A 17545-nucleotide genomic window follows, 5' to 3' on the forward strand; every position below is an offset into this window, starting at 1 on the left:
ATACGGTCACCTCCATAAATTGTTTAAGGCGTGTGTGTGTGTGTGTGTGTGTGTGTGTGTGTGTGTGTGTGTGTGTGTGTGTGTGTGTGTGTGTGTGTGTGTGTGTGTGTGTGTGTGTTCAGCAGTCACCTACATAAATCGTTTAAGGAGGACCAGGATACAGTGAAGAGGAGACAAAGGGTGTGTGTGTGTGTGTGTGTGTGTGTGTGTGTGTGTGTGTGTGTGCGTACATGCGTGTGCCTGTGAGTGCGAGACTGCACGTTTGTGCGTCTGCGTTCATGCGACCGCTGGACTACGCTACAGTGTAATGGAAACAAAGGCTGTGCGTGCTGTGCGTGCGTGCGTGCGATTTTCAGACTAGGGCGGCAGTGTGGAGGAGATGAAGGCTGTGTGCAGCGACAGCTCTCTTGTTCATCTTCAGTTCATCTTCCTCTCTCCTCCTCCTCCTCCTGTCTCTACCAGGTTCAGACTCAGCTGAGATTCACTGCCCAGACTGGTCAGCAGTAGCCACTAGCCCAAACAACACATTAAAGAAGAGAGACTGTTTGTTTGTTTTTCCAAAACATAAATGAGGTCTGAACAGTACAACACGAAATACCACTTAGCATCTCACCGTCATGACCTCTGTGTCATGACCTCTGTGTGTCATGACCCCTGCTTGTGCAGAAGCTGTTTAAGTTGTTCTTCTAATGACATTGATCCCCTGACTCGTTTGTGTGTGTGTGTTTGTTACAGTGCGGGACCCAAAGGAGACAACATCTACGAGTGGAGGTCCACCATCCTGGGTCCTCCTGGCTCTGTCTATGAGGGTGGAGTCTTCTTCCTGGACATCACATTCTCCTCTGACTACCCCTTCAAACCACCAAAGGTGAGTGGGGGTGGTTAAATGAGGGTTGGGGAGAACTGCATTCTTAGCCATTTAACATCCCGGCACGTTTCCTGAAGACCCCAGGGCTGGTCATGAAGACCCCAGGGCTGGTCATGAAGACCCCAGGGCTGGTCCTGAAGACCCCAGGCCTGGTCCTAGAGACCCCAGGGCTGGTCATGAAGACCCCAGGGCTGGTCATGAAGACCCCAGGGCTGGTCCTAGAGATCCCAGGGCTGGTCCTAGAGATCCCAGGGCTGGTCCTAGAGACCCCAGGGCTGGTCCTAGAGACCCCAGGGCTGGTCCTAGAGACCCCAGGGCTGGTCATGAAGACCCCAGGGCTGGTCCTGAAGACCCCAGGGCTGGTCATGAAGACCCCAGGGCTGGTCCTAGAGATCCCAGGGCTGGTCATGAAGACCCCAGGGCTGGTCCTGGAGATGTGAAAAGGGGAGGAGTCAGGGCTTTGACGTGAGAGAAAGGATGCTTGACCGTCTCTGTGTTATTAGCATCTCAGTCACTGTCCAAATGCAGTGGAGAACTCTGCTTCCTCTCTCTCCTTTTCTGCCTCCCTCTATCTCCCTCTCCCTGTCTCTCTCTATCTCTCGCTCCTCTTCTCTCCCCCCTCTCTCCTTCTCTCCTCCTTCCCCTCTCCCTCCCTCTCTCCCCGTCCCCATGGTGTGTCGGTAGTGTTTGTGTGGAGGATGAGCAGATAACTGCTCTTTGTTGCTGCAGATGCACTACAGTGTGTTAATACTGTGATGCTGGGCCGGGCGTGACTGTGGGTCTGTCCGAGCCCCTGGGCAGTAGGGAGAGTTTGGACTTGCGCCTGCGAGGTTGCGCGTTTTCTGCTCCGGACGGCGGGTTCTGAGTGGACTGCTGTTGGGTGCTGAGCTGCAGGGGAGCCGGATGGAGACTGGGAGGAGTGATGGGGAGACGAGGGGAGACAGAAACGAGCTGGTTTACTTTCTCATGGAGAAACCCCCAACTCTCCCATGCTGCAGGCTGATCTGCCTCTGGAACCATCTGTGTCTGTGTTTTCATTCTGTGTCTGTGGTTCTCTCTGTGTCTGTGTTTTCATTCTTTGTCTGTGGTTCTCTCTGTGTCTGTGTTTTCACTCTATGTCTGTGGTTCTCTCTGTGCCTGCATATTCATTCTGTCTGTGGTTCTCTCTGTCTGCATTTTCATTATGTCTGTGGTTCTCTATCTGTAGTGCTCTGTATCTGTGGTTCTCTCTGTATCTGTGATTCTCTCTCTCTGTGGTTTTCTGTCTGTGGTTCTCTCTGTCTTGGTTATCTCTGTGCCTGCATATTCATTCTGTCTGTGGTTCTCTCTGTGTCTGCATTTTCATTCTGTCTGTAGTTCTCTCTGTGTCTGTGGTTCTCTTTGTCTATGGCTCTCTGTTCTGTGGTTCTCTCCGTGTTTGCATTTTCATTCTGTCTGTGGTTCTCTGTATCTGTGGTTCTCTCTGCATCGGTGTTTCTCTGTATGTGGTTCTCTATGTTTTGGATCTCTGTGCCTGCATATTCAATCTGTCTGTGGTTCTCTCTGTGTCTGCATTTTCATTCTGTCTGTGGTTCTTTCTCTGTGGTTCTCTCTGTGTCTTGGTTCTCTCTGTGTCTGCATTTTAATCCTGTCTGTAGTTCTCTCTGTCTGTGGTTCTCTGTGTGTCTGGTTCTCTCTGTGTCTGTGGTTCTCTCTGTGTCTGCATTTTCATTGTCTTTAGTTCTCTGTATCTGTGGTTCTCTCTGTGTCTTGGTTCTCTCTGTGCCTGCATATTCATTCTATCTGTGGTTCTCTCTCTGTCTGTGGTTCTCTCTGTGTCTGCATTTTCATTCTGTCTGTGGTTCTCTGTATCTGTGGTGTTCTGTATCTGTGGTTCTCTGTATCTGTGACTCTCTCTGTCTGTGGTTCTCTCTGTGTCTTGGTTCTCTCTGTGCCTGCATATTCATTCTGTCTGTGGTTCTTTCTCTGTCTGTGGTTCTCTCTGTGTCTTGGTTCTCTGTGTGTCTGGTTCTCTCCGTGTCTGTGGTTCTCTGTGTCTGCATTTTCATTGTCTTTGGTTCTCTGTATCTGTGGTTCTCTCTGTGTCTTGGTTCTCTCTGTGCCTGCATATTCATTCTGTCTGTGGTTCTTTCTCTGTCTGTGGTTCTCTCTGTGTCTTGGTTCTCTGTGTGTCTGGTTCTCTCCGTGTCTGTGGTTCTCTCTGTGTCTGCATTTTCATTGTCTTTGGTTCTCTGTATCTGTGGTTCTCTCTATGTCTTGGTTCTCTCTGTGCCTGCATATTCATTCTATCTGTGGTTCTCTCTCTGTCTGGTTCTCTCTGTGCCTGCATATTCATTCTGTCTGTGGTTCTCTCTGTGTCTGCATTTTCATTCTGTCTGTGGTTCTCTGTATCTGTGGTGTTCTGTATCTGTGACTCTCTCTGTCTGTGGTGCTCTCTGTGTCTTGGTTCTCTCTGTGCCTGCATATTCATTCTGTCTGTGGTTCTTTGTCTTTGGTTCTGTCTGTGTTTTGGTTCTCTCTGTGTCTGCATTTTCATTCTGTCTGTAGTTCTCTCTGTGTCTGTGGTTCTGTGTGTCTGGTTCTCTCTGTGTCTGTGGTTCTCTCTGTGTCTGCATTTATATTGTCTTTGGTTCTCTGTATCTGTGGTTCTCTCTGTGTCTTGGTTCTCTCTGTGCCTGCATATTCATTCTGTCTGTAGTTCTCTGTATCTGTGGTGTTCTGTATCTGTGGTTCTCTGTATCTGTGACTCTCTCTGTCTGTGGTTCTCTCTGTGTCTTGGTTCTCTCTGTGCCTGCATATTCATTCTGTCTGTGGTTCTTTCTCTGTCTGTAGTTCTCTCTGTGTCTGTGGTTCTTTGTGTGTCTGGTTCTCTCTGTGTCTGTGGTTCTCTCTGTGTCTGCATTTTCATTGTCTTTGGTTCTCTGTATCTGTGGTTCTCTCTGTGTCTTGGTTCTCTCTGTGCCTGCATATTCATTCTGTCTGTGGTTCTCTCTCTGTCTGTGGTTCTCTCTGTGCCTGCATATTCATTCTGTCTGTGGTTTTCTCTGTCTGCATTTTTATTCCGTCTGTTCTCTCTGTCTGTGGTTCTCTCTCTGTCTGTGGTTCTCTGTGCTCTCAGACTACCTCATCTATCTTTTCCTTTGTTTTTCTTATTCTGTTTCTTCTGCCTAATCTCATCTTTTGCTCTTTCCCTCTAGCTCCTCTCTCTCACTTTCTCTACCTCCTTCTTTTACTTTCTTTTTCTGTCCCCCTCTTTCTCTCCCTCTCTGTTATTCTCCTGGTGTTCTTGTCTTTCTGTGCTCAAATGCTCTCTCTTTGTCTTTCTCGCTTTCTCTCTCTCTCTCTCTCTCTCTCTCTCTCTCTCTCTGACGCCCCTCTGTGGGTAAGAGTGTTTATGTTTCCATGTGTTTCTGCTGCTGCTCCACTGTCTGGTTGCTGTCATGCTGTGGGCGTGGTCGTGCAGTGGGGGCGTGGTCAGTACAATGGGGGCATGGTCAGTTCGGTGGGGGCTGTACTTCTACACTACGCCACTGTGGTCTCCACTGGCCCTGTGGTCATTTGATGCTGCCTTTGGCTGCAGAAGTGCCCAAGTTATGTGACCACTTCCTTAGTCGCCACTGGGGAAGACGTGGGTGTGAGATTACACACATCTCTTTTTGAGACTCTATGTCTGTGTCAGCGTGCTATTATCTGTGTATGTGTATATACAGTTGTGATCAAATTTATTCAACCCCCACTGAAATAAAGTGTTTTGGCCAGTTTGACATTGATTTTGATCATTTCAGTCATCTTATTTACAATTATATCAAAGAGGCACTTATAAATTAGACAAACATAACATAATATTTATGATGGAATAACCACAAATGTCTTTACTGTGCTCACATCATTATCAGTTTTATTCAACCCCCTAGTGACATTATTTTTTAGTACTTAGTACAACATCCTTTTCCAGTTATGACAGCTTTCAAGCGTGAAGCATAGCTTGACACAAGTGTCTTGCAGCGACCTATGGGTATCTTAGCCCATTCTTCATGGGCAAAAGCCTCCAGTTCAGTCACATTCTTAGGCTTGCGCACTGCAACTGCCTTCTTTAGGTCCCACCAGAGGTTCTCAATTGGATTTAAGTCTGGTGATTGCGATGGCCACTCTAGAATGTTCCAGCCTTTCATGTTCAACCATGCTCTAGTGGACTTGGATGTGTGCTTCGGATCATTGTCCTGTTGGAAGGTCCGTCTCCCAAGCCGCAGGTTTCTGACTGACTCCATCACATTTTCCTCCAAGATCTCCTGGTACTGAAGGGAATTCATGGTACCCTGCACACGTTGAAGCTTTCCTGTACCATTAGAAGCAAAACAGCCCCAAAGCATAATTGACCCCCCGCCATGCTTCACAGTAGGCAAGGTGTTCTTTTGTTCATAAGCCTGGTTCTTCCTTCTCCAAACATAGCGCTGGTCCATTGTCCCAAACAGTTCTAATTTAGTTTCATCTGACCACAGTACACTGTTCCAAAACCTTTGTGGCTTGTCCACATGACTTTTGGCATACTGCAGTCGACTTTTCTTGTTCTTTGGAGTCAGCAAGGGGGTGCGTCTGGGCGTTCTGGCATGGAGGTCTTCGTTATGCAGTGCGCGCCTTATTGTCTGAGCTGAAACTTCAGTGCCCACATCTGACAGGTCTTTTTTCAGTTCCTTAGCAGTCACGCGGGGATTTTTCTCCACATTACGCTTCAGGTAGCGCACAGCAGTCGCGGTCAGGATCTTCTTTCTGCCACGACCAGGTAACGTTTCCACTGTGCCCTTTAACTTGAACTTGCGAATGATACTTCCGATAGTGTCTCTTGGAATATTTAACAACTTCGCAATCTTTTTATATCCATTGCCATTCTTGTGAAGAGCAATAACCTCTTCTCTTGTCTTCTGGGACCATTCTCTTGCCTTCACCATGCTTGGAAACACACCAGTAGATGTCTAGAAGGAGCTGAGTATCACAGTCCTTTTAAATCTGCCTAATTGGTGCTTATCATGCTTGATTGCTGCTCGTTGACATCCACAGATGTTTTCAATACCTGATGGAAAACACTGGAATGAACCTCTGTTCTTAGGAGTGGTAGTCGTAAAGGGGTTGAATAATTGTGTCAATGAAGAAATCACAAAAAGGCCATTTAATACTTTATGACAAAAAAAATTGATGCTATCTTAGTTGCATTTAGTTCTTTAACAAGTCCTTGTAAGATTTCATTATGAACACAATTACAAATGTGCACTGAATTCCATAAAACCCTTCGCAGCATTGGGGGTTGAATAAATTTGATCACAACTGTAAATACAACACAAACCAGCATCTTTATTAGGTGTAGTGGCTCACGAGTCCCTGACCCTTCCCTGTCTGTCCTTGATCTCAGATCAGTGGACTTGGCCAAACTCACTTCAGCCAGCTTTGTTACCCCAGGTTAGTGGGCTTCTCCTGACCCCAGATCAGTGGGCTTGGCTTCCCACCCATGCAGTGGGCAGCGTTGACGGGCGTGTGTCTTCCACACGTTTAGATCGTTGCTGGCCCATGGCCACAGAGATCAGGAGACGGCGTAGTGCAGGAGACCGGCTTCGGTTCCACTAGATCGATAGATTTCAGGTCTCGATTCAGATCGGCGGGCATGTCGGTAATGAGAGTTTAAGCCGAGTCGGCCGTCATGAACAAGATTGATGATTATAGGTTTCGCTCAATTACTCAGTATTTTACTTGAGTTATGGAGACGGATTTCTGTTAAGCTGCTTTGAGACTGTCACTGATGTATAAAGCAGTTCAAATAAAATGTATTGGATTATAAAGACACTGGTCCAAACCTCTTGAATTCTGCATTTAGGTCAGATTTAAATAAAAATCCACTCTAGTGCAAATCTGATACCTGCCAAGCTGGAAGGAAGACAGGATTTAGATCCCCCTCGCCACGCCTCTGGGAGCATTTGATAGGCTGGAAGAAAATTACTGACATAACCTGTTGCTGAGACTCTGTTAAAGCTACTAACCATATTTAGTTGGTTTTGGGCAACACGGTGGCTTGGTGGTTAGCACGTTTGCCTCTCAGCACTGGGGTCTTGGGTTCAAGTCCCTATCTGAGTGGAGTTTCCATGTTCTCCCTGTGTTTGCGTGGGTTTCCTCCGGGATCTCCGGTTTCCTCCCACAGTCCAAAAACATGGAGGTTAGGTAAATTGGCAGTCAACAAAAAATTCTCCCTGAGTGTGTGTCTGTGTCTCTATGTTCAATAAAAAGTAGTGTCTGTGTACGTGCGTGTGTGTGCTTGTATGCCCAGTGGTGGATGGTGCTCTGCCACTAGGGTCTGTCCTCTCTCCCCTTCCTGCACCCCATTCAGTCCCCCAGGGGGCTGTGGCTTCCGGTAGAGAGTACGCTGTGCGCAATTGGCTGCCGCTTCTCGCCGGTGTGTGTGTGATTGATTGTCTGTGACTTGTACCTGTGTTAAATTGTAAAGCGCCTTGGGAATCTGGAAAAGGCGCTATATAAATCGAACATTCATTCATTCATTCATTCATTTAGAATTTCTGATGGTAAATGATGCGTTGATGGAAACTTGATTTGTAATGACTTTTTTATTTTCCAGATCATTTCAGTCCACCACATCACCCCCTTGTTATGTCTACCTGCTGCGTTATAGTAACCCGAAACCTAAACTGAACATCAGTAAAACCACACACTGGGAGACTTGATCAAACCTATGTGTGAAGTATCTGGAATGTTCTAGACTCTATAAAGTGTTCATCCTGGTTCATCTAGACTGACAGTTCCTAAAACAAACTAGAGAAACATCTTATCTTATCTTGATTTACAGTTAACAGTATCTAGGTTTAGAGTTAAAAGCAGCGATGGCGTGCTGACGACATCCAATATGCTGGGTACCTTTTGTCCTGCGATAGTCCTGCAGGCTCTTTATTTTGTTGTCCCAATCTTTGGTCTTGAGCTTTGCCAATTAAACTATGGCAGACAGGAGATGCATATTCCAAATGCCAATGTTTGTTGGAGAATGCTGGTGTGTGTTGGAGAACGCTGGTGTGTTTTGGAGAACGCTGGTGTGTGTTGGAGAACTCTGGTGTGTGTTGGAGAACTCTGGTGTGTGTTGGAGAACTCTGGTGTGTGTTGGAGAACTCTGGTGTGTGTTGGAGAACGCTGGTGTGTTTTGGAGAAGGCTGGTGTGTGTGGGAGAACGCTGGTGTGTTTTGGAGAACGCTGGTGTGTGTTTTGGAGAACGCTGGTGTGTTTTGGAGAACGCTGGTGTGTGTTGGAGAATGCTGCTGTGTGCTGGAGAAGGTGAGTAGCCCAAGAACATTTGTGATGAAGGTCTGTTTTTGTCCTCCCCCCTTTCACAGGTCACGTTCCGTACACGGATCTATCACTGCAACATTAACAGTCAGGGAGTGATCTGTCTGGACATCCTGAAGGACAACTGGAGCCCCGCGCTCACCATCTCCAAGGTCCTCCTGTCCATCTGCTCCCTGCTCACAGACTGCAACCCTGGTGAGCTTCCGCTCGCAGCAGCGCAGAGATCTTCATCAGCCACGTCAAGATTCCTTTGCAGATTAAAATGGTTTTTAGATTTCTAAAAGTTCTAAAGTAAAGAGGTGAGGAAGCATCGTTTCATGTTAGACACTTGCAGTATTGAAACATGTCATTTCCAGCCTCTCTGTTAACATGGCTAAGCCAGCACATCACTGATGCTGCGTCTGATGCTGCGTCTGATACTGCGTCTGATCCGAATGCCACACCGTTCATGCAACATGTGCTTCTCTGAAGTATGTAGATTACACCAGTGGCGAATGGCTTCAAGGCCCAAAATGGTGACCGCTGTAGCGGGTGGATGTGGGGTGTGTAGTCTTTGCTGTTGGAAGTGCAGAAGGAATCTCGAGTGGCTACTGACAGAGTCACATTCAAATGTGACGAGTCTGCAGGGGAGGGACCCGCCCACCGCGGCCAACCAATCAAAACATACAAGCGAAATCTGAAGGTAGCAGCAGCTGTGCAGTCCCCCCTTCCCACACACACACACACACACACACACACACACCCAAGGACAGGCAGCGGAGCAGGTTCTCCAGGTATTTGGTGGAGGATGCTACAGGAGCGTGGGCAGGGCGAGGTCTTTCCCAGAACTCCCCGTCTGAAGGTCACTCACAGGGAGCGTGCTGTCCTGCACACGGGCTGGAGCCGAGTCTGCGCTTTGGCAGGCGCCGTCCTTAATCCGATCAAGGCTCAGCGTTCTCCACCTGCTCTGCAGAAGGGTGGTGCCTGGTGGGGGTGATGGGCGGTGTGTGTCGGTTGGGGTTCAGCGGAGTGTGTGAGCACTGCCTCGTGTGGGTGCTCGTTAAGGTATGGAAGCTGGTCTGTGGGTCGTGAGTGAAGATGACGAGCTGTGATTGGTCAGCGGTGAGGCGGGTGGAGGAAACCTCTCATTCGCTCTCATGAAGACTCTCATCTTCACCTTCATCGTAGTAGTGAGCGATCGTTAAAAACAGGCTACACTTCACTTCCCTCTTTCAGATCCTCTGTTGGTGGGTGTGTGTGTGTGTGTGTGTGTGTGTGTGTGTGTGATGCATGTCTGTAAATGTGTAAGGTGCATTTATGCCTGCAGTCTGTGTGGGCACAGTGTGTGACTGCGCATGGGTGTGCGCGCGCATGTGTGCTAAGTGTATTTTTAGAGTGTATACACTGTGTGTGTGTGTGTGTGTGTGTGTGTGTGTGTGTGTGTGTGTGTGTGTGTGTGTGTGTGTGTGTGTGTGTAGCTGAGTCAGCTGTGAGTGCTGAGAAATGGAGCTGGCTGTTGAACCCCCTGTAGTTGCCCGTCACTGCAGTCAGTGTGTGTGTATGTGTGTGTGTGTCTATAATCCTCTTCCACTTTCCAACACTATTAAAGCTCCTTCTGTTACACACTGTGTGTGAGTGACTATGAGCTCCACTGTGTGCTGATCACCAGGTGTAACTTCTGCCCTACCTGGGGCAGGTGTAGCTGCGCTATGACTTGTAGAATTTGCCCTTCACTCTGGCGCAGTCTCTGTGCTACGTGGTTCCTGAGTCACCGGCGAGTCCATGTTCTGTGTTTCTGGGCTTTCACAACACTCAGTTCCTCCCGTCAGTGCTGCTGAGGTCCGAATAAAAGAAACATTCCTGTTGATGTCTGTGTACCGCTGTCATGGTAATGAACACGATCCGTTTGTTCACTCACGTACTACTGATTGAACAGTATCATGAATGTTTCATAAAGGTCCTCTGTAAATAAACCTAATCATCACCACAATCATCACCATTTCTCTTGGTGTTGGTATTATTATTAATAAAAGTAATGGTAATATATGAACTAGCAGTAATGATAATGGTAACATTAATAGTAAAGTGACTGTAAACAGTAATGATAATGGTAACATTAATAGTAAAGTGACTGTAAACGTAACAGTAATGATAATGGTAACATTAATAGTAAAGTGACTGTAAACATAACTAATGATAATGGTAACAATAATAGTAAAGTGACTGTAAACGTAACAGTAATGCTAACGGTAATAGCACTAGTAACAGAGCTGGTAGTGGTTGTGGTTGTGTTGCTAGGTCAAGATACACAGTACTTAGCCGTGACACAAAACGTCTCAGCGGTTCCATCCCAGCTGTGGTGCTAATGGCCAGACGTCTAGCGCGCTGTGGGAGGACGTTGTCCATATGTCTGTTTTGAGATTACTTCACCAAACATCAGGCCAGATGTACTGAAAATATCGTGTTAGTGCTTTTTTGATGGATATGTAGAGAGAAAGATGGCTAGGGTTATTGGTATTTACCAGTTATATATTTTGGGCAGTAAATACCCTCAAATTAACACCAACTTTCTGCATAATTAACCTCAAAGCAAATATTCGGTTTCATCTGGTCTGAGACATGACCCCACATGTCTCTTTTAGATTTTTTGTTTATTCTCTCTTTTACTCCATGCAGTCTGTTCAGTCAGTCTGTTTTATCTGTTCAGTCAATCTGTTCTGTCTCTTCAGGTTTGCTCTGCTCCGAGTGTCTAATTGCAACAACCTAACTATACTTTTACACTATTTCCAAGTCTTACAGTGGTTTATAGTCATTACAATTATACAATTATAGTAATAAGGACAAAATCATAAAAACTGCCATCTCTCTCTCCCCCCCTCCCTCTCTCTCTCTCTCTCTCTCTCTCTCTCTCTCTCTCTTTCTCTTTTCAGCGGATCCTCTGGTGGGGAGCATAGCCACTCAGTACTTGACCAACAGAGCAGAACATGACAGGATAGCTCGACAGTGGACCAAGAGATATGCCACATAGACGCTAACAGGCCCCGCCCAGCCCTCCCTCCATCCACTCGCCCACGAGACTCCGCCCACCGAGACCCCGCCCTGCTCCTACGCCCCTCCCAGTCTCCAGCAGGCCTGATCGGAGCCAGGAGAGGCAACTTTACAACGTGCAGCAAATCTTTATAACCTTTACAATACGGACTTGTGTGTATATGTCCTGCGGATTCTACCCTGTTCTTGTACCCAACATGGACTGGGGAACACAGACCCGAGGCTCCTGGTGTAGTTTTGTAGCTCTAGGGTTAGCTGTGTTTAAATGCCTACCTGCCAGTCTTGCTTCTTTGGGATATTAAAAAATGTATTTTGTGATGTAATAAGGAAACTTCCTAAAGTCAAACAAATATTCTGATGCATTGTAGCCGACTCCATTATCTGTATGAGGCTGAAACATGGATAAGTATTTAGTTGTAGAACACCGTCCTTCCTCCGAGCCCCAGACCCGCAGTTCTGTGAAACATGATGTTGTGAATCTGTTCTACCGTTGTCACTTTGTAATGAAGAGAAACTCATTGAACGTTTTGTAGCTCAGCTGAAATGAGCCAACGTGTAATATCCCCTCATACACAATAAAAAAGGGAATAGGTGTGTGTGTGCGCGTGTACTGACGTTGACGCAGTGTCGTGTGCTGTGTTCAGGACCTCTCCACTACACCTGTGTCCCCTACACCTGTATCCCCTACCTGGCACACTCAGACTGGCCTTGTTTACTGCCTATTTTAAACAACGTTTAATAAAGTCATTGGACGACATTTTCGTGTCATCCAAACACGACCATCAGTTGTAAAACGTGTTTTTCCAAGAGTAGTTTCCTGTCACCTTTTGCAGCTGATGGTGGTGTTAGTATGAACACCCACACCTTGTTTTTTTTATTAACAAAGTGATTTTATTAAAGATTGTTTAAACATTTCATTACCTGGATGTCTTACAAAGTGGCTTGACATCGATCTGTTTCATGCGTGTTTCCAAGTTATCGAGTCGGGGGCTTTTAAGTGTCTCCTTCAGAGATGTCAGTCATGTCATGCTCTTTTTCCCTTGTCTTTTTTCAGTTTTTCCATATCTCTCTCTCTCTCTCTCTCCCTCCCCATCCCTCCCACCCCTTGGGTGTTTTGTGGAGAGTGAGATTAATTCTGGTCAGTAGAGAACGTGTCAGATTTACATCCAGGAGAAGTGTGTGCAGGCTGATGTCTACCACCCTCTTGTGGCCGCTCTTTGAATGGCGCACTGCAGGTGATAGAGTGGAGAGACTGAGCAAGCTGTTGGGTTGAGCTTATGAGCCACAGTTTCCTGTCATTTCAGTGGAACTGCATGATGTGTTTGGACTCCAAGCTGTGCTGTTGTGCATTTTTATGACTTGTGTCCTGTCCTTGATAAAATGTGTGTGCGTGTCCGGTGTGTGTGTGTGTGTGCACTTGTTCTTTGGAAAAGCTGGTGTTCGTAATTTTTTCGGTTTCTGTAACCCTGTGTAACACTTCACTATGCACAGACACAGGCAGACGCTTCAAGGACTACTGTTGTAATGAGCGCTCTCTGAGGTGTGATTTCTCTCTCAAATCTCACAGAGCTGTAAACAAACAACCACTGTGACCTCAGAGTTGAGGCACTGAGACCATCTCCAACACATTTGCTCATGATGAGTGTAAACATGCAGTCGCTGTTGGTCCAGGACCTGCGTGCTCCGAATGGCAGGTGTGAAACCTCTTCTGGCGTGTCCGTGCGTGCTCAGCAGGGATCCATTATGGTGTCGGGCTGTTCCAGACGTCCTGCGCGTGGATGGACTCGGGCTGCGTTGGCACCGCTGACGGGAGCGAGGTTCTCCACTCCGTGGATGGAACACCACCTCCTCGTCCGTCTCCCGTGAGTGGGGCTCCATTTTACCACCGGGCTACTCCACAATGCTCTCTGTCCCACCTCCGCTGACTGGTTAACCCTGAGGATTTTGCCCAGAATCATGGTTCTACAAGGTCCGATTCACCTCATCAGATGTGTTAAAGCCCTTGACGTGGAGCTGAGTTGGGCGGTGGGCCCACGACACAGTACGGTACACGCAGTACACAGTACTGAGGGGCTACAGTACACGCTGTATCTCTGAGGGGCTTCAGTACACGCTGTATCTTTGAGGGGCTTCAGTACACGCTGTATCTCTGAGGGGCTTCAGTACACGCTGTATCTCTGAGGGGCTTCAGTACACACTGTATCTCTGAGGGGCTTCAGTACACGCTGTATCTCTGAGGGGCTACAGTACACGCTGTATCTCTGAGGGGCTTCAGTACACGCTGTATCTCTGAGGGGCTACAGTACACGCTGTATCTCTGAGGGGCTACAGTACACGCTGTATCTCTGAGGGGCTTCAGTACACACTGTATCTCTGAGGGGCTTCAGTACACGCTGTATCTCTGAGGGGCTTCAGTACACGCTGCTGATGAAGGTCTTGGAGCAGGAGCAGCTGTTGCACTGGCCCGCACACGTCCCGCACCGCCACACGAGGGAGACAGAGCACTACACGTAGCTTTCAGCACTGGGCCTGCAGAAGGGCAGACACCTCTCAGATGAGCACGCTCCCTAGTACAGCACCAAGGGCTGCTCCACCAGAACCAAGCCTATTCCGAACAGCTCTGATGATACGGTAACTTTCCAACCTAGCTTGACCCAGAGCGAACGTGGTCTTGTCTCTTTGGTGTTCATATTATCTTGCTTGTGTCCATCAGGACCTGATGTTAACAGCTGATGCTTTTAGACATTATCATTTATTCAAATCCTGTTATCTAAAGAAAGTAAGTGAGGAAAGGATGCATACAGGGTGGGGGGTGATGATGGCACTCATTTAATTATCTTACACACACACACAGGGCCCCTGGAAGACCCAGTCTTTAACCTTATACTGCAGATTCGCACGCCTGGTGGCCATTTTTAACATTTTTGACATAGTTCACATTAAAACTAGATATCTCAAGTTGTACATATAGGAAAATTATCATTCATGGCTCAAACTGAAGTAGGCAGTTGGGGGAACATATTAATACACTTCAATATCATATTCACATAATTTGGTTTATTTTAGAGCCTCTATTGCAGATGCTAATATGCCAGGAATGTCACAAATGCTGACTTGAACTTGAACATGACTGGAATGTATATTCACATAGTTATTCAAATGTGGTATCAGAAATTACAATAAATTTCGCTAGGGTCTTTTCTAACAACACAGAAAAAATGGAGCAAATCCATGCAAGCATTGAAAAGTTATTCAGCTTTATCCAAGGTATGTCAAGTGCACCACACCCATGTCTAAATATGCCACACCCGACACACACCATTAGCCAACTAAGCTAACATGCCAACAAATTCCTTACACGAAACCGAGGAGCTACGACAAACAACAATGCTGCACATATTACAGCAAGACCAGAAAATTCCAATGACTAAATTTCATGTCCAAATATGAACGTTATGATATCATATTTATGTCCAATATAGTCCGACAGCATAAGCTAGGTTACCGTAGCCAACTCCGGTAGCATCCGACACGATACAGAGTGCTGCAGCACTCAAACGCTCTAAAACTGTTTATAATCTAACGCTTAGTTAATGTTTAGTATTATACCACAGTTAGTTCCGACCCTACAATGTGATTGGCTGAGAGGCGATCTAGGAGTGCCAATATTGCACGTTATAGCACTGTAACCGAAGCTCTTCATGTATTACTCCGCCACATACAGGTAACCTAGCAACGAAGCAGCGTTTACAAGCCAAACGCGCAACTACAAACAAGCAGCAACATTATCAAAATGAATTACAGAGAGTTCGTTAAATCTATTGGCTTCGAAAGCATTTGTTTCGATCTGAAACTGGAGGATGAAGCTATAAATGACCAGCCTCATTTCTCCAATGAGCCAAGGTTTGTCACGCTTACAAACAATGATTTGGATGAGCTGGAAAAGCAGAGAAACGAAGTTAATACCGTAAAACAAACGTCCTGGGCTCTTAATGTATTTACATCCTGGTTAAAGAGCAACGACATTGCAGTCGATTTTAGTATTTTAATAAATACAACTTTATCAACAGTTGTTTTTGTGTATATTTACCTCTATAATATTTATTGGGTATGGCTGTCCCAGTGTTGTGTAAGTTTAGGCCCATTCACACCCTACGGTAATTACGGATACGGACCCTTTCGTCCGGTTCCGGAGGTCGTTTCATCCGTCAGTGGGTCCGTTGCCAGAGCGCTTACGAATCCGTAGTAACGGAGCAATATAAACCGCAAATCAGGGGGCAGTAGAGAGTCAGAAGCATCGGGCGTACACCAATTCGGGAAAATCAATGAAGAAGAGTACTGGACTTTAAAAAATGACGCTCGAGTTAGAAGAGAAACTTTGCGAGTTGGTTAGAGGCTACATTCTGCTACGGTGCCAGGTCATCGCGATAAACAGCGATGCAAAAACAGCTGGGAGGAGATTGCTGGTGCGCTGGTGCCGGAAATTTGACTATACTGCCCTCTAGAGGATGTATTAAAAAAAATCATAACAACGTTGGAAACGGAAAGAGGTATAGTGGCCCCCTACGGAGGCTACGTTTGGTACGGACGGACGAAATTCGTCCGTGTCCGGAGGTATAAAGCAGGCTTTTAGCAGCGAGCCATTGAATAGAACTATTTTAACTGGCGGAGTGTTTTTAACCAAACAGGTCGTATTTTCTCGTCCTCTTTAACTCAAAATCTTTCAATAAACAGCGATAATGGAACTGTGGTATAATCGCAATAATACACTCGAGGTTCGTGCTATAACGGGTAATATCGGCACTGCTGTGCTGATCTACGGCACTCGGCCTGCGGCCTCGTGCCTACGACCGCAGCACAGCAGTGCCGATATTACCCGTTATAGCACTCCCTCTCGTGTATTATTGCGTCATTAGAATATATATTTTGTACAATATCGCTTATGAAAAATTATCCATTGTTACTCACAGTACGTAGAATCGCGTCGTAGCCGGTGTACCGTCTCACTTCCGGGTTGGCGAAAATTCCGAAAATTGCTCATATATTCCACACAAAGTAATCCGTTTATGTTCAAAAGTATCCACAATCCGCATAAAAACGAACAAAATAATCCATGGCTGCTTCAGTTTCGCCGAACAGTGTGTTCTGGGGAGCTTAGCTTAGGTTAGCAAAGGGTTAGCTTATGTTGCTATGCTAGCGGCCGAAATTGGAAATGAAGCGCCAGTTTCCGAGGGCTCAATTTAAAAATATACTTGACCAATCATGTCATATGAGGGCTGGTTAGCTTCGGAAGGATGTACACTATTGGTTAGAACAGCTTTCAATCACTTCTGAGGCGCCAGCTTGTCTCTGTGGGCTTATTGGTTCACCCTCCCCCCCTCCCCTTCGCACCTCGCCGTGGGAGAGGTTGTAAAACCTGTCATTCAAAGTCACTACCCCACTTTAGACCAATAAAAACCACTCAAATCAAAGCAGAACCGCTGCAGCTTTGTAATGAGGGGTCAAATCAGCGTTAAGAATGCTTCTGTGACGCTTAGGGGGCAGATTTGTCGGAGTGTCTCATTCAGGAAGCGGATTTTGGAAAATTTTGCAGTGAGGTGAGCAAGCTTTTTAAGGTACTTAACCACAACGGATCTACGCTGTTAAGGTCTTAAATTAAAGCCTTATTAGTAAACGATTTTTAGGTGACAAAACATTAAGACATTTCACAACATAAATATGTTTTGTAAACGGATATGTCGGGAGACCCCCTCGCGGGGTGCACTTTTGTGGTCAACTTCAAAGCCGGATATCTCGCGATCGGCTGCACGTAGACGGCTGAAACTCGGTAGGCATGTAGATGGGATAGGAAATTTTGATTTAAGCGCTTTTGTTCGGAGATTCATTAATGTTTAATATGTTTTATATCGCCGTAAAGGAGCTGGGCCCGCCGGCGGGCCCACTAGGGGGCGCTTCTGCATAATAGTAATGAACCTGATTATGCTGTCCTGGCAAGTGGGTCTCTCTCTCTCTTTCTCACACACACACACACACACACACACACACACACACATCACTGTGTCCCTCCCTCCCTCCCTCCCTACCATCCTGGCTGTCTCTCTGTCCCATGCTACCTGTGTTTCTACATTCCTATATGAAGTGTATACTTAAAAAAATTCATGCTACATTTGGGTGTAAATCACTACCCTGATGTCACTGTGCCACAACCTCGTCCGTGAGACTAGATATGAAACACTCAATTCCACCTGCTTTCACATCTCCATCTGAAACTCACATAGTTCAATTGTGAAGTTGAACAGAACCGGCTCTGGTTTCACC

The 17545-nt window shown here is 46.5% G+C and overlaps 1 protein-coding gene across 1 annotated transcript; it reads left to right on the forward strand.

Annotated features, from left to right (window-relative positions):
- The first annotated feature begins 616 nt into the window (after nt 1-616).
- On the forward strand, nt 617-11819 carry LOC143512174 (ubiquitin-conjugating enzyme E2 E3-like). The gene is made up of 3 exons (XM_077002170.1): nt 617-868; nt 8248-8395; nt 11110-11819. Exons 1-3 carry the CDS (start codon nt 632-634, stop codon nt 11205-11207), a joined length of 483 nt encoding a protein of 160 aa, XP_076858285.1. The 5' UTR covers nt 617-631; the 3' UTR covers nt 11208-11819.
- Nucleotides 11820-17545: the final 5726 nt, after the last annotated feature.

This window comes from Brachyhypopomus gauderio, chromosome 4 (assembly GCF_052324685.1).
Source record: "Brachyhypopomus gauderio isolate BG-103 chromosome 4, BGAUD_0.2, whole genome shotgun sequence".
Classification (NCBI taxonomy): Eukaryota; Metazoa; Chordata; class Actinopteri; order Gymnotiformes; family Hypopomidae; genus Brachyhypopomus; species Brachyhypopomus gauderio.

What these genes read in the sequence shown, in the direction of transcription:
- LOC143512174 (XM_077002170.1), top strand. Translation starts at nt 632, where the DNA reads ATGACCTCTGTGTGTCATGACCCCTGCTTGTGCAGAAGCTGTTTAAGT. An exon ending in ACCCCTTCAAACCACCAAAG is followed by an intron (nt 869 to 8,247) that starts GTGAGTGGGGGT and finishes CCCCTTTCACAG; the next exon opens with GTCACGTTCCGTACACGGAT. An exon ending in GCTCACAGACTGCAACCCTG is followed by an intron (nt 8,396 to 11,109) that starts GTGAGCTTCCGC and finishes TTCTCTTTTCAG; the next exon opens with CGGATCCTCTGGTGGGGAGC.